We start from the raw sequence: 17800 nt of genomic DNA, 5'->3' as shown, positions 1-17800 counted from the left end.
TAATGAGCAAAAGCTATGTCATTTGTAACGAATGCTATTTGTGTGCTTGTGGTCTCACAGCTAAATGTTTTCATAAGTGGTTTACTGCTTATGTAACACTATTCACAACAGGTTTTTATCAAACAACTTCAGTTGCCAATACTGCCAATGCTTGCAAGGCAGTCTCCTCTGCGGGGAGGGCCTTTAGAGGCAGAGCTGGAGCACAGGGCAGAGGGAGATGCCTTGAATTTTTAATCATTCAAATTTTCAAACTAATTCCACTCTCTTCTCAATCCTACTGACTGCAGCTTTAAGGGTCTTGGATTTTACCTGAGGACCTCTAGATCCTGCATAAGTACGAAATTGCTTCAGTCATCAAACTAATCATTTGCAAGACAAATCACACAGCATTACCTCTCCACAATTAAAAAAAAACAATATCTTGGAATATCAGACATTTATCTTGATATTTGACTAATCATGCAGCATTTTCTCATGCTTTGCTTTGAGAAATGGGATCAGGTGCACTAACACCTTAAACGGTGCACCAGGCTACTGAATGAAATTGGCACATCCTCATTAAGGGAAACCAATCTTGCAGTCTGAGATTGTTTTTACTGTGAAACAACATAAGCAAACATGCTGGCCCATATTTCACTGCAAAATAGGTTTCCAGAGAAGTGACACAGTCAGGGTACATAATAACTAGGCTAAGGAAAGAAAAGAGGATGCAAGTGAGGAGGCATGCCTTTTACAAAAGAAAAGAAAGATGTACGTTTCAATATTTGAAGTGAATTGAGCAGCAGTGTGAAGTAAGCTCAATTTCCAAAAAAACTAACAAAAAAGGAGAATCAGAGTGAAATCTAAAGTGGGCTTGTATTCTTTGACAAATTTAGCAGGTTATTGCTTGTTTGCTTTTTAATTTTTTTTTTTGAAAAAATGAGAGTGCATATGATGACACAAGTACTTCTATTCTGGCACACTTATTATTTTATCGAAGGACCCAAAAAAAATTGGATCAGTAGTATGTACAATTCTGTAGGTAGGCAAATTATACTAAACAAATAATTACACTCAAATATAAGAGTGCAAACACTGACAGGCCATCAAGTTTATCACCAACAACAACAAAAAGAAATCATGTGAATTAATTTTGTAATAATTAATTAATTATGTATCTTTACTGTGTTGCTATTTGTTTTCCTCAGACGTTTTCCTGTATCATGATTTTCACCTGGGTTTTCCTCACAGATTAATTGGAAATTTATAATTCTTTTGATAACATGATTTGCATTTATTAGTGTATAAACTGGTGTGCATCTTGTTATGGTTAATGATAAATGACTGCGCACACAACTTTTTTTAAATCAGGCTTCACGATAATAGTTACACAAACATGGTATTAGTTTTTAAAAAAAATAGACTCCACTTAAATTTTGAGCTACACCTGTGAGGTCATTAATATAAAATTACAGTATGTAACATTGTTGGTGTTACAAAGTTAGTGTTACAAGATTAATGTTGCATATTAAGAGTTGGCTACATTCTTACAACTGTAAGAATTACAGTTGTAAGAATTAAGAATTATTATTGAGAAGTAAGAATGATTGTATTACAATTAACATTGTAATACAATGTTAATGTTGTGTGTTAATGTTAGTTACAGTACCAGTGTTACAATGTTGGTGTTAGTGTTAAACTTCCTGAGATGAAATTTGAACTTTGAAATTTCATAGGCTTCACATTATTAATAATGTGGTAAATTTCAAATCACATGCTTCCACGTGATTTGGAATTTACCACATTATTAATAATGTGAAGCCTATGAAATTCCTGAGACCAAAGTTCACCAAGTTGTCTTACCTTTTACAAAGTTTCCCAAAAAGCTTAACTTTAATGACTCTTCCAAAATGAATATTAAGAATTTTGATGAGAGATGAAATCATGTTGATGAATATACAGTAGCCTATGAAATCTGTAGAGGTAAGAGATTGTGGGACATGAGCAACTTTCTTGTCTCATGATTTGGAATGCAGTCTACCCCCCACCCCACGAAAAAAAAGGAGTTCTGAATGTTCCTCTGCCTTCATTTCCACAAAGCTGCAGCTGGAGGCTGCATTTGGGGTGAGGGGGCAGGAATGAAGAAACATAAAGCAGTGCAGTTTGGTGCTTTTGAACAGCCATCTCAAAGCAGTTCCATTTCTGAGAAGCTTCTTTCTGGGTTTTTGCTTTAATGGATGAGTTCAGAGTAGCTCACAAGTTTGACTTGACCATAATGAAGGCTTAAGAATCACTGCATCAATTTCCAATTAGTGCAGATTAAAAAATAATCATAATTAAAAAAATCAGCATTTTGCTTGCATTGAGCATAACAGTAAATTGCACATTTGGAGAATATAAACAAAGCATAACATATTTTGAATTTGATTTATGAACTGGATAGATGCTTAGAGCAATGCTTATGCAAAAAGGCACAAAGGAGACAATTATTTTTATGTAGTGTATATAAAATAACAAATTTAAGGAATAATACTATTGTTTTTCTGCAAATAATGTGTTAATATGATTTTAAAGGTATCATTAAATGAATTATAAATAATACAAGTTAATGGTTCATTTAAAATGTTATTTCATATGATTAAGTGAATAAAAATACATTTAAATGTAAAATTAAAACTGTTCATAAATTATTAATATTAAACTGAATAAAATATTAATAGAGGAGGTATTTTTGCTGGAGTAGCATGATGGTAATGATAAAATCACTGGGCTGAGTTTGATGGAGATCATGTCCTTTACACACACTCTGCAGGGAGGATAGAATGTGAGTCCCTGTGCTGAATATTAATTTCCAAAGAAGAGATGTTCCTGGTAAAGACTCTTGACATTTTGGTGCAGTGAGAATTCAAGCTCTGACAAATCCTATTTCCCTTTTGTCAAAACAGGTTTGTGAGGAGGAGCAACAGCACAGGTTGAAATGCGGACTGCATATTCAGTACACGACATTGTGATCAAGTGCTTAACCTGCACAGTCAGCTGTCCTGACAAAAACATGATTTTACTTCTGTACATTTCTCCAGTTTTGCATTTTAATACACATCCACTCCTCTGTCTTTGATGCTTAAAATAGTATTTTTTAATTGTATCTTTAATAATACTGTAATAGTTTTAACATGTTAACATAATACTGGAATAGTTTTAACAGTTTACTTTTTTTTGCATAACAGACTCGTTCCATATCCATCCCTTTTTTCCTTCAGATTTATGCCATGGGTGGCGGCACAGTGGTGTAGTGGTTAGCACTGTTGCCTCACAGCAAGAAGGTTCTGGGTTGGAACAGCCTTCTAAGTAATGTTCAGGAATCAGACACAGTCTCAGCATTTAAGTCTAGGCTGAAAACATATCTGTTTAGTCAAGACTTTTGTTAATGGTGTTTATGAGGTAAAGGTGTAGATCTAGAGGGTCCTCAGACATAGAGTGTTTTGGTAAACTGGGATGTATGGATGCTGTCAGTCCCCATTGCTGAGGAGTGTGCTCCCATCACCCAATCAAGCATCCAGCCAGAACAGGTCATGATATATTTTTTACCATATTAACATGCCATTGTTGTGTGTTATGCCTGATGTAAAGACTCTCGTCTCTGCAAGCCTACCACACAGATTTAATACTTGTCATTTTTAGGGCATACCTAACAACATGTGTTTTCTTTCTCTCTCTCTCCCCCCCCCCCCCCCCCCAATCTGTCCCTCTGAGTTACATGTTGGTCCTGGGATTGAGATGCTGGCCTCTTCTGCCCCTCGGACCTGCTTGGTCCATCCTGGTGCCCTGTGTCGGGTCGGAGTTTTATCGCACCGCTCCTGTGAAGGACGGCCCCATGAGGACAGTTGAGGGTTATACCTGGAGGATGCTCTGGACTCTTACAGTAATGCTTTTATGGCTGAGGACTACAGTTGTCTTGCTAACTTTAGGACTGCAGTTATCATGAGCAGTTTTGCACTCAAGTTTCCATCAATGAAGAGTTATAATATCATCGAAACTGTCCTCATGTTAAAACTGTTAATATTATAGTCAGGCTGTCTGTTGTTGCCCAAATGAGGATGGGTTCCCTTTTGAGTCTGGTTCCTCTCGAGGTTTCTTCCTCATGTCATCTGAGGGAGTTTTTCCTTGCCACCGTCGCCACAGGCTTGCTCATTGGGGATAGATTAGGGACAAAATTAGCTCATGTTTTAAGTCGTTCAAATTCTGTAAAGCTGCTTTGCGACAATGTTTATTGTTAAAAGCGCTATACAAATAAACTTCTCTTGACTTGACTGTTGCCCCACAGCAAGAAGGTTCTGGGTTGGAGCCCAGTGGCCGACAGGGGCCTTTGTTTGGAGTTTGCATGTTCTCCCCATGTCTGTGTGGGTTTCCTCCGGGTGCTCCAGTTTCCCCCACAGTCCAAAGACATGCAGGTTAGATTAATTGGTGGCTCTAAATTGACCGTAGGTGTGAATGTGAGTGTGAATGGTTGTCTGTGTCTATGTGTCAGCCCTGTGATGACCTGGCGACTTGTCCAGGGTGTACCCTGCCTTTCGCCCATAGTCAGCTGGGATAGGCTCCAGCTTGCCTGCGACCCTGTAGAAGGATAAAGCGGCTAGAGATAATGAGATGAGATGATCTCAAATACATTTTGATTTGATACATTTTGACCCAGAGGAAACCCACTCAGACACGGGGAGAACGTGCAAACTCCGCGCAGAAAGGCCCTCGCCAGCCATGGGGCTCGAACCCGGACCTTCTTGCTGTGAGGCGACAGAGCTGCCCCTGTATTTCAGATAATCAAACTGTAAATAGTAAATAATAAAAATACAGTAATTTAACAATGCTTGTTATCCATATGATGTCAATAACTACTCTAAGTAAGAGAAATGATAGTCCATCATTACATTAAGATATGAAGTGTCTTTCATGTCTTTTTAAAAAAATTGAATTCGAAGTTTTGTCCAAACTTTTGACTGGTACTATACAGCAAATATTTCCTGTTCTAGACAGCATGGTCCACCTTTTCACATCTTTGACAAAGCCCTTTGAACACAGAAGACAATTTAATTGGATCTGAAATCAACGAGGCCCTAGAAGGTTTTGATACCACTGGCAGAAGTGAAGTTTTGAAACTTTGTTGATGAAACCCACTGTTCCAATGTGGTTGCTGTCCAATTAGTAATGTTTAATGCTCTGAAGTGTCCCACCCACAGTCCCTGTCCATCATGGACAGACTCCTTTGGATACTTTAGCATTTCAATTAAATTTTAACTGGGTTCAGTTGAGGATCATCCCCATTCCTGTTGGAGATATGCAAGTGCATTTCTGACCATTCAGTATCGGCTCAAGGCTAGTGATGTCTATGAAGCTGATGAGTTGATGAGCTAGGTTATGGTGACTTGAAAGTGTCATTTATTTGCTCCATTTGTAGGAGCCAACCATCCTAAGAGAGTAGAACACAAGATGGAAAGAGCCATGCATCATGAAGTTTCTTTGTAGGCTTTTTGTAAAATCCTCTGTTTGTGGGTTCAACATAAAATCTTTGAGCTCAATCTAGTTCACTCAGCTTCAATTTCGAGCTTCTTTACTGTAATTAAATGATAGCATCATCTGACTACCATACAATCGTCTGTTTGCAGCACAGAAGAACCACATGGCAGGAGAGAACTGCTTAACATGAATGAGAGCGCCTTCTCAGAGACGAAAACTATTCCAGACCACTTTGAAGTGTTTCAAACTTTCAGTGAGATTTTTAAGATTTTATTAACATTTCATGCTGTTATTCAAATGCAAAAAATTGAGTAAAAGAGTAGGAGAAAATTCTTGAGGTGTGAAAAACATTGATAAGAAAAGAAAAATTACTTCAGGTGACAACTGAGTTTCTCCATCAAAGTTATCATGGGGAAAGTGATGTTGGAGAATAGCTGAGGAGCAAAACTGTGATAAAACATTGTAGCCATGTTGTTGCTAGTCTTAGGTTCTATGGTCACAAACATATCTTATTTCCAAGCAGGAAAAAGGGACTCAAATGCTGCAGGTGTATTTTTTCCCCTATATTCACCAGTTATTTTTAATGGTTTTCAGTGGAGTTTTCACTGTATTTTATGGCAATGTTATAAATAGAAAAGACTAATAAAGAAAGATTGAGAGTAGATTGTACCTTAACTAGTTAAAAAATGGGGGGGGGGTGAGTTCCACCTTTTGGTTTCAGTTAACTGATGGATATAAGGTGCATTACTATAAGGTGAGCTCATGCAGGTTGTACAATGGTAGTCACTACCATATAGATCTGCTTTGAATGGTGAATATTGAGCGATAGTCTTAGATGGAACAGATGGTCATCCCAGGTGGATGAGTTGATCATATCATCTGTCAGGGTGCAGGCACTTATGGATGCAGGTGCAGGGGAGAGCAGGAGAAGCAAACTGTAGATGAAGCCAAAACAGTAGATTAGAATCATGGTCAAAGAGATGGGCGGAGGTCGGTCGATCGGGAAACAGAATGTCAGAGGCAAGACTAAGAGACGAGGTCTACTTTTCTATTATAGTAAACTCTAGCAGGCTCCTTTGCTGACTTTCATTATATCTGTGTTTATAGTGTAGCTATCTATCTAGTAGCTTACAACCAGAAACAAGAAAAATATTTGCATCCCAATGAACTAATCATGTCTCTTATTAAAGCAACTTATATCCAATAAAATGTGATTATACAAAGGAGTATATTCATTTTAAAAGGAACACTTCTTTATACTCAATATAATTTCGATAAACATCCTATTATAATTTCAGAGCCTATGTTATTAATGTTAGTCGATTATGTTAAATTTATACACTGATCAGTCTTTGTTATCGTCAGCATTAACTTTTCAGCAGTATTGTGCTACACTAGCTCTTCTGTGGGATTGGACCATATGAGCTAGCCTTCATGCCCCAGGTGAATCAGTGAGCCTTGGCTATCCATGACCTTCTAACTGGTTCACTGGTTGTCCTTCCTGAGACCACTTTTGGTACTAACCGCTGCATACTGGGAACACCCCACAAGATGTGCCATTTTGGAGATGCTCAGACCCAGTCATCTAGCCATCACAATTTGGTGCTTGTCAAAGTCACTCAGATTCTTACGCTTGCCCATTTTTCCTGCTTCTAACACATCAATTTTGAGACTGGACACTTCTCTTGCAGCCCAATATATCCCACCCCTTGACAGGTGCCATTGTAACATAAGAGTACCAAAATACCAGTTTTACCCCAAGATGATGCCACGGATGGCTGCCTCTGTGTTTTGGTGTGCATTGTTTTGTCTTATTTTGTTTGTAAACTCTGTAAACTCATTGTACAACCTGCATATAATCCTGGCTGCCATACTCAAATCTCTTTCACCAGAGAAGAGTTCGTGAACATCAGGGAAACAACTCCAATGGATTTATTACCTACTTTTCTGGTGTCTTCCATGGAAATATCGGACATTCTGGTCAAAGGTGCTCACTCAGTGAGACACCGGAAGAGAGGAAAATGTGCTTGTGTGCCTCGGTCAGTGCACACTTCGCACTACCTGCAATATTTCTCTCCAATGTGCAATCATTGTGCAACAAACTGGATGAACTCCAGCTGCTAGTGGGAAGAAACAGGGACTTTCATTCATCTTCCGTTTTACTATATGCTTCATGGAGACGTGGCTGTGAGGACTCATTTGGGACTCTGCACTGCAGCTGGCCAGCTTCCAACTTTTCAGAGCAGACCATAGCACGGATCTCTCTGGTAAAACAAAGGATGATTGAATCTGTTTTTATGTCAACAGCGGGTGCTGCAGTGATGTGACTGATCCTGCAACACTGTTCTCCCAACCTGGAATCACTTTTTGTTAATTGCAAACCCTTCTACTCCCCATGTGAGTTTGCTTCATTCATTCTGGTTGGCATTTACAGTCCACCACAGGCCAACATGCAGAATGCACAGGGCATGCTGGCAGATCAGATACTGGGTGTGGTGCAGAGTAACCCAGACTCCCTAGTTATTGTCCTCTGTGACAAAGGTAACCTCAGCCACAAACTACCAAAATACAAACAGTTTATTCAATGTCTGACCAGAGAGGAGAATATTTTGGATCGGTGCTACACCACAGTCAATAATGCCTATCACACCATCCCCTGCACTGCACTGGGCCACTCTGGCCGTGTCATGGTACAACTGATTCCTGCATACAGACAGAAATTCAAGCTGAGGAAACCTGTAGTAAGGACATCTAAGATGTGGAGCAATGAGGCTGCAGCAAGTATTCAGGCATGCTTGGACTGTACAAACTGGTATGTGTTCAGGACTGCTACAAATAGTCTAGATGAGTAAACAGAGGCTGTGACATCCTACATCAGCTTTTGTGAGGACTGCTGTGTTCCATCATGAACCAGGGTGAATTACAATAATGACAAATCCAGGTTCACAGATAAGCTCAGACAGCTAAGGCGGCAAAAGGAAGAAGCGTTCAGAAGTGGAGACAGGGACAGGTTTAAGGAGTCTAGGAATAGGTTTAGCAAGGCAGTGAGAGAAGCTAAACATCTGTACTTTGAGAAAATCCAGCACCAGTTCTGTCAATGAGTCAACATCTGTCTGGAAAAGGCTCAGTCAGATCACCAGCCACAAGCCTTCAGGCCCCTACTCTCAATGATTTGTACCTGGCCAACCAGCTGAATGAGTTCTACTGTCACTTTTAAAGACAATTGGACTGTCCTGATAACATCCTCTGTGACTCCAGAATCCAGCTCCAGCCCACCATCTCCTCCACCTCTACTGTTGCCAAGGCCTCTCTACAACTTCAGACCTAGGAGGCCCATTCACCCTCCACCACAGCCTCAACTCTCTATTCTGGAGAGAGATGTTAGCAAGCTTTTTAAGAAGCTGAACCCCTGCAAAGCAGCAGGTCCTGATTCAGTCTCACCATTCATTCTGAAGCACTATGCTGATCAACTGTCTGCAGTGTTCAGACATCTTCAACACCTCACTAGAGACATGCCATGTGCCAGCCTGCTTCAAGGCCTCCACCATTATCCCTGTCCCCAAAAAGCCAAGGATCACATGATTAAATGACTACAGACCCATCACCCTGACTTCTGCGGTTATGAAATCCTTTGAATCCCTTGTGCTTTACCACCTCAAAGCCATCACTGATCTGCTCCTGGACCTCTTACAAACCAAACAGATCTGCTCACAATGCTGTCAACATGGCTCTTGACTTCATCTTCCAGCACCTGGACTTCCCAGGAACCTACACTTGGATCCTATTTGTGGATTTCAGTTCCACTGTCAACACCATCATCCCAGCTCTTCTGCAGGACAAGCTGTCCCAGCTGAACATGCCTGACTCCACCTGCAGGTGGATCACTGACTTCCTGTCTGACAGGAAGCAGCAGATAAAGCTAGGGAAACACATCTCTGACTCCCGAACCATCAATACTAGATCCCCCCAAGGCTGTGTTCTCTCTCCTCTACTCTTCTCCCTGTACACCAACAGCTGCACCTCCAGTCATCAGTCTGTCAAGCTCCTAAAGTTTACAGATCATACTACCCTCATTAGAATCATCTCTGATGAGGATGAGTCTGCCTACATGTGGAAGACTGACCATCTGGTGTCCTGGTGCAGGCAGAACAACTTGGAGTTTAATGCTCTAAAGATAGTGATGATTGTGGACTTCAGGAGGAGCTCTGCCACACCTTCCCCCATCACCCTGATTGACTCCCCAGTAACCTCTGTGGAGCATTTCCACTTCCTGGGTACTATAATCACCCAGGACCTTAAATAGGAGACATATACCTGCTCTCTCACCAAGAAAAAACAGCAGAGGATGTACTTCCTGTGGAAGTTAAAGTTTGATCTGCAAAAGACAATAATGGTGCACTTTACACCACTATCACTGAGTCCATCCTCACCCCCTCCATCACTGTCTGGTACGCTGCTGCCAATGCCAGGGACAAGGGCAGACTGCAGTGCATCATCCGCTCTGCTGAAAGGATGATTGGCTGCAACCTTCCATCTCTTCAGGACCTGCACAAGTCCAGGACCCTGAGGAGAGCAGGAAGGATTGTGACCAACCCCTCTTACCCCAGACACAAACTTTTTGAACCATTCCTCTCTGTTAGGAGGTAGTGGTCCATTAGAACCAAAACCTCACACCATAAGGCCAGCTTTTTCCCCATTGCAGCTGGCCTCATCAATAAGGTCAAAGACCCCCACTGACTCTAACCTCACACTTCCAATCTGTGACATTAATGCACTTTGTCTCTGAATTGCAATTTTTGCACATTTCAAGGCCATGTCATACATCTCCATTCTGTAAAACGTTATTGTACATTCCAACTCACACTGTACAGCTTGGTTACTGACTTAGCCCAGTACAACCATAATCTTCCTCTCAAGCACTCTTATCATGTCTCTTCTCCATCTTCATCATGTGACCTATTTTTACACATTCCAGATATACTGTACAGATTGGACTTCAACAACTCATGCACATACCCCTTTTATGTTCACTTTTCAAATTTGTATATTTCAGATTCTTCTATTTCTTATTCTATGGATATAGCTACTTTTTGTCTTTGCTAAATTCTTCTATTTTACAGTGGGGCAAAAAAGTATTTAGTCAGTCACCAATCGTGCAAGTTCTCCCACTTAAAAAGATGAGAGAGGCCTGTAATTTTCATCATAGGTATACCTCAACTATGAGAGACAAAATAAGAAAAAAAAAAATCCAGAAAATCACATTGTCTGATTTTTAAAGAATTTATTTGCAAATTATGGTGGAAAATAAGTATTTGGTCAATAACAAAAGTTCATCTCAATACTTTGTTATATACCCTTTGTTGGTAATGACAGAGGTCAAACATTTTCTGTAAGTCTTCACAAGGTTTTCACACACTGTTGCTGGTATTTTGGCCCATTCCTCCATGCAGATCTCCTCTAGAGCAGTGATGTTTTGGGGCTGTCGCTGGGCAACATGGACTTTCAACTTCCTCCAAAGATTTTCTATGGGGTTGAGATCTGGAGACTGGCTAGGCCACTCCAGGACCTTGAAATGCTTCTTACGAAGCCACTCCTTCGTTGCCCGGGCGGTGTGTTTGGGATCATTGTCATGCTGAAAGACCCAGCCATGTTTCATCTTCAATGCCCTTGCTGATGGAAGGAGGTTTTCACTCAAAATCTCACGATAAATGGCCCCATTCATTCTTTCCTTTACACGGATCAGTCGTCCTGGTCCCTTTGCAGAAAAACAGTCCCAAAGCATGATGTTTCCATCCCCATGCTTCACAGTAGGTATGGTGTTCTTTGGATGCAACTCAGCATTCTTTCTCCTCCAAACATGACAAGTTGAGTTTTTACCAAAAAGTTCTATTTTGGCTTCATCTGACCATATGACATTCTCCCAATCCTCTTCTGGATCATCTGAATGCTCTCTAGCAAACTTCAGACAGGCCTGGACATGTACTGGCTTAAGCAGGGGGACACGTCTGGCACTGCAGGATTTGAGTCCCTGGTGGCATAGTGTGTTACTGATGGTAGCCTTTGTTACTTTGGTCCCAGCTCTCTGCAGGTCATTCACTAGGTCCCCCGTGTGGTTCTGGGATTTTTGCTCACCATTCTTGTGATCATTTTAACCCCATGGGGTGAGATCTTGCATGGAGCCCCAGATCGAGGGAGATTATCAGTGGTCTTGTATGTCTTCCATTTTCTAATAATTGCTCCCACAGTTGATTTCTTCACACCAAGCTGCTTACCTATTGCAGATTCAGTCTTCCCAGCCTGGTGCAGGTCTACAATTTTGTTTCTGGTGTCCTTTGACAGCTTTTTGGTCTTGGCCATAGTGGAGTTTGGATTGTGACTGTTTGAGGTTGTGGATAGGTGTCTTTTATACTGATAACGAGTTCAAACAGGTGCCATTAATACAGGTAACGAGTGGAGGACAGAGGAGCCTCTTAAAGAAGAAGTTACAAGTCTGTGAGAGCCAGAAATCTTGCTTGTTTGTAGGTGACCAAATACTTATTTTACCAAGGAATTTACCAATTAATTCATTAAAAATCCTACAATGTGATTTCCTGGATTCTTTCCCCCCATTCTGTCTCTCATAGTTGAAGTGTACCTATGATGAAAATTACAGGCCTCTCTCATCTTTTTAAGTGGGAGAACTTGCACAATTGGTGTCTGACTAAATACTTTTTTGCCCCACTGTAACTGTTAAAGCACCAATCACCAAATTCCTTCTATGTGAGAATGCACTTGGCAATAAACTTGATTCTGATAGTGTAATTCCCTGTACCTTTCAGTGTTTGTAATTTTATGGCTGATCAGTGTATCTATTTTGAAGAAAAAAGAAGTGAGACCACTGCAAAGTTATCAGTTTCTCTGGTTTGACAATTTATAGATAGGTGTTTGAGAAACATAAACATTTTTGTTTTATTCCTTAAACTGACATTTCCCCCAAATTCCACATAAAAATATTACCACTTGAAGCATTCAATTGCAGAAAATGTTGTCTGTCACTCAACAAGAGTATGACACAACTGACAAGTAAGTTCATGTGATAAGAGGCCAATGCAATGGAGACATGCTGTCCCACAGTGCTGGTAGCAGAGCTCACTAGAGTTTGGTGCATGATCTATAATACGAGCTCTTCTTCTTTGTCTGTGCAGTTTGGATTCTTCTTGCAGTCTGGATTCAATCTTTTTGATGGATTCATTGACATGCTGGGGCCAGGTAAGGTGGTCCATAGCAGCTGCCTCCCATGTTTTCACATTAATGTTGCTTGCCTTCAGATGTTGCTTGATGCATTCTTTGTAGTGAAACTTGGGCCACCCAACACCCCTCTTGCTGGAGTTCTCCATAGAATACAGCTTTGGGTAGTCTATCATTGACTACATTTCCAGTCCAACAAAGTTGATGCTTGGTCAGCAGTGCCTCTAAACTTGGCATACCACCTTGATTCCACACTTTGGCATTGGAAATTTTGTCACTCCATTTGATGTGCAAGATGCACCTTAGATGTTACATTTGAACTCTTTGCAATTTGCAGAAATTATGCCGGTATAGGGTACATGTCTTAGCTGAATAAGGAAGGCAAGATAAGACCACTACTCGATAGACTTTACATTTGGTATTGAGGTGTATTCCTGGGCAATTCCAGACTTGGGTCTGGAGCTTGCCAAAAGCAGCTGAGGCAGAGCTGAATCTTCTTTCTATTTCCTTAGCAAAACTATTGTTACTGGCAAATGTGCTACCCAGGTAGGTGAAGTGGTCCACTGCCTGCAGGCGGTTGTCATTAAAGAGAATAGTTGATTGCTGCCCAGCTTCTGGAGGGGGTGGTTGGTACATAACCTCAGTTTTCTCCACATTGATAGTCAGTCCAAGACTATGGGACACTCTGCTGAAGGTTTTGAGCATTCTCTGAAGGCCCTGCTCAGTGTGATACCAAGGCTGAGTCATCAGCATAGAGAAGTTCACATACATATACTGTTCTGCATTTTGTTCTAGCCTTTATTTGGCTGATGTTAAAAAGTTTGCCATCGGGGGCGTCGTGGCTCAGGTGGTTAAGGCGCCATACCATGAATGCGGGCGACCCGGGTTCGATTCCGGCCCGAGGTCATTTCCCGATCCCTTCCCGTCTCTCTCTCCCGCTCATTTCCTGTCTCTACACTGTCCTATCCAATAAAGGTGCAAAAAGCCCAAAAAAATATCTTTAAAAAAAAAAAAAAAAAAGTTTGCCATCAGAGTAGGTGCTCAGATAGACACTACCCAGCAAGCAAGCCCGTGCAGGCCCCCTTTGGGCCCACCATGGGCCATATTAGGGGCCCCCTGCGGGCTGCCCGCACAGGGCCCGTGAGGCTTTGCTCATTGGCAAAGTACTGGCCCCTCAGTATGGGCCCCATACGGGCAGCCCACGCCTAGCCCTAAATAAGCCCACACAGGTCCTGAATGGGCTGCCCTCACTCTGCCCTAAGCATAGCCCTCTCCTGGCCCGCAGAAAACACACATTGATATTTTTATATATATTAATATTTATATTTCATTCTACAATGTGTGCACACAAAAACTTAAAAAATGTATAGATTATTTAAAGAATTCTATAATTGACTTGATAAATACTTTGTCCTTCCTAGACCCATACAATATCAATATCAAAATGTGTGTGTGTTTGAATAGTAATTTCTATAGTGTTTATTATTTATTGTGTTTGACAATACATAATAATGTTTACAAAATGTGAAATAGCCAAAATTTCAGAGTCCAAGTTTTAATAAATAATTTCACATAAATAAATAAATGAATAAATAAATAAATAAATTTGAACAAATACATACAGTTCATCAAACGCTTTTGCACACCTCTGTAAATTGACAGGTGCGTATATAGGTTAACATCCCAGTGAGGTTGTCATTCAAAAGTAAAGAATATCTTCCACCACTAACACACACACACACACACACGCGCACGCGCGCACACACACACATTAAACGTCCTGTGCTGCAACTCGAATGTACCGCTGCCTACGGCCACCCGCCCTATCTCGGGCATTCCGGAACCACACCTTCACCTCGTCCTCAATCTGTGCTGCTGGTGGGGAGTCCATTGAGCCTCTCCTAACAGCATCTGTATAGATGGGCAAAATGTTTTCAAGATAAGAGGAATGTTTGGTTATTTGCAAAATCAGCACTTTTGATATATTTGATTTGAAGTTCATTTCAAAGGTCCAGCGTGTAATTTTAGCAGTTTGTTTAGTTTAAAACTGGAAGAGTGAGTGCAATATGGACCAGGGTGCTAGATAAACAGAGAACAAGCACAGTAGGAATTACTTACAGTTTTTCTCAATTGGTTTGGCTCATTTCCTGAAACTGAGATGACATTCTCAAAATAACATGGACAAATCCCCAAACCCACTTGCAACTTCTCACAACAGATTGGCATTTCTCATTGCTTTCGTCAAATTGCAAATCCTTTGTACATGTCTCCGGTGTCTAGTGCATCCTTGCAAATGGTTATGTACAAGTGGCCCACAGTTAACACAATCATCCCACATTTAGCTCAACTTCCAAATGAATATATGTTCATAATCTATCCCAATTAGCTGCTTCTCAATGTTATGGTTGTTCCCTCCAAAACATGTCAGAACAATTTCATCGTATAAGCCATCATATGCAGAATAGTCTGCTCAATTGTCAAAATTAGTCAAGGACATAATACAATATAGTATATATATATATATTTTTGTCAGAAGAATTTGGAAGATTTTTGGAATAAATACATGGCAGTTAGGTGAATAAGTGACAGGTGAATTCAGGTTTAGACTAACGATGGAGGAGTTTCCCACATCACAGATGACCAATCCAACAGTTTGTGGAGTTACCTGGCAGGTGTTGTGTATGACTGTGCCTACGGCCATACATGTATATATAGAGCTTGGCCTGGTGCCAGTACTATTTGCAGAATGAATATGGAGGAACCTCAACAAGGTCAACTTCCAGCTGGAGGAAGGGGAAGAGGAAGAGATGGAGGAGGAAGGAGAGGAAGAGGAAGAGGGGTGCGTATGCGTGGTGGTGGAGTAGGGGGAAGAGGGCGAGGCGTGCGTAGGCATCACACTGTCCCCGATGAAATTAGAGCCACCATTATTGACCATGTTGTCAATCATGGTCTAACCATGGCAGAGGCAGGGCGCCAAGTGCAGCCTAACGTGCCACGCTCTACAGTCTCTTCCATCATTCAAACCTTTCGCAGGGAAAACAGGTATGCACCCAGGCAGTGATGGAATTACAATTTTTGCTTGGAAAGGTGTGTGTGTGTGTGTGTGTGTGTGTGTGTGTGTGTGTGTGTGTGTGTGCGTGCACGCCTGCACGTGTGTGCATGTGTGTAGGCCTATACTGCAAAATCGTATGATGCAGTGTTCATAGTACAGTAAATTGGACAAAATAAAGCAAATTACAGTTGCAGTTTAGAGTAGTTTTGCAGTGCAAATTGTCATGTTGTCCGTGTCTATCTGCAGAATTGGGCGACAGCCTCCTGTGGGCGGTAGAAGGAGATTGCTCACAGATCCCCAGGAACAAGCCATCTGCAACATGGTCATACAGAACAATGCCATTACACTCACACAGATCCGCAATGCAGTCCTTGAAGACCAAGCCATCTTCCACAATATCAACTCCATTAGTGTATCAACCATAGACCGGGTACTCAAGAGAAACCGTATGACAATGAAACAAATATACAGGGTACCATTTGACAGGAATACAGAGAGGGTAAAAGAACTGCGGTACCAGTATGTGCAGGTAAGTCAATTACTGTATTTGTTTTCCACCATTGTAACCTATACACTATGCAGAGGTTCAAAGTTTGGGGGGTTTTCCGTATCTTTACTGTACCTTTTGGAATCCAGTATCTGACCACAGAATTTTGCCTAAGAACTGTAACAGAAAACTGTGATCAGTATTTCTCCATTTTGTGTCACATACCAGCTGGAGTATCTCTGCATAGGCCAGCATAGGTTTGGAACCGTTGCAGGTTATATTGACTTTGTGAAGAAGATATTACTGCTGTGTATGACCCATCTGCATGATTTGGTTTTACCTGTGTTTCTCTTTTGTAGAGAATAATGGCATTGGAGGGAATAGAAACACCTCATCTCCTGGTGTTTGTGGACGAGGCAGGTTTCAATCTGGCCAAGTGCCGCAGGCGCGGACGTAACATCATTGGCCAGCGGGCCACAGTAGACGTCCCGGGTCAAAGAGGAGGAAATATCACAATGTGTGCGGCCATTTCTGACAATGGTGTGGCCACACATATTGCAAGCCTAGGCCCATACAACACGCAGAGGCTCCTCCTCTACCTGGATCGTCTGTATGTGGATTTGGTCCCCGAGAATGAAAGGGGACTCGAAGCGCCCCACCTATCACAATTTGTCATTGTGTGGGACAATGTCAGCTTTCACCGTGGCCCACTCATCAGAGCGTGGTTCGACACCCATCCAAGGATGCGTAATGTTTTTTTACCACCATACTCGCCATTCCTCAATCCCATTGAAGAATTTTTTTCTGCTTGGAGGTGGAGGGTTTATGAACGCCACATTGGGGATCAGAGGTCTCTCCTCAATGCCATGGATGCTGCCTGCGATGACATCACAGGCGATCAGTGTCGGGGTTGGCTAAGACATTCACGCCGCTTCTTTCCACGCTGCATCGCAAGGGAGAACATCCGGTGCGATGTTGATGAAAATCTGTGGCCAAACAGAGAGCAGCGGATGGATGGCCTGGAGGATGAGGAAGGCTACCAGGAGAGGGTGGGGGAAGACAGCAACAGCGACTAATCCAAGTGTTAAACTTGTGGAACTTGCTTTTTTCAATTCCTTTTTTGGTTCATGTTTATATTTTGTGATATAGCCTATAGACGCATGACATCACATGCAGGAGGTAAATGCATATTTTCCTTTTACTGTATACCTATACTCTCTGTTCGTAATGCAGTAATGCATGCAATTTTGTTTGTGTGAAAATTGTGTGAATAAACAATTTCTTTGGTGAAATGAGTGCACTGTGTGTGGTGTCAAACTTTGGAGGCTGCTGTCACTGTAAAACCCTATTTCTCCAGTTTTATATATAATAGTATTCCTTTAGCTAGACCTCTGACAAACTGTCTAAGCATTTTGACTTGCAGTGCTTACACGATGCCAAAGGGACAATGCATTTTGGGGGTATTGACTATTTATTTGAGAAGGATATTTAGTTTTGACACATGGATAAACTGTTTTGGGAGAGATATGAGCATTTGCAGATGA

The 17800-nt window shown here is 41.5% G+C and overlaps 1 protein-coding gene across 1 annotated transcript; it reads left to right on the top strand.

Annotated features, from left to right (window-relative positions):
- Window positions 1-15945: 15945 nt before the first annotated feature.
- LOC132866577 (uncharacterized) lies at window positions 15946-17548 on the top strand. The gene is made up of 2 exons (XM_060899391.1): window positions 15946-16298; window positions 16616-17548. Exons 1-2 carry the CDS (start codon window positions 15993-15995, stop codon window positions 17330-17332), a joined length of 1023 nt encoding a protein of 340 aa, XP_060755374.1. The 5' UTR covers window positions 15946-15992; the 3' UTR covers window positions 17333-17548.
- The last annotated feature ends 252 nt before the right edge of the window (window positions 17549-17800 follow it).

Source organism: Neoarius graeffei, chromosome 18, assembly GCF_027579695.1.
Source record: "Neoarius graeffei isolate fNeoGra1 chromosome 18, fNeoGra1.pri, whole genome shotgun sequence".
Taxonomy (NCBI): Eukaryota; Metazoa; Chordata; class Actinopteri; order Siluriformes; family Ariidae; genus Neoarius; species Neoarius graeffei.
Note: the sequence above shows the minus strand (reverse complement) of the source record. Positions and strands in the feature narration are given on the sequence as shown.

Excerpts from the sequence above, each read along its gene's own strand:
- LOC132866577 (XM_060899391.1), top strand. The coding sequence starts at position 15,993 with ATGTTGTCCGTGTCTATCTGCAGAATTGGGCGACAGCCTCCTGTGGGC. Across the intron at positions 16,299-16,615 it reads TGCGGTACCAGTATGTGCAG|AGAATAATGGCATTGGAGGG; the intron begins GTAAGTCAATTA and ends TCTCTTTTGTAG.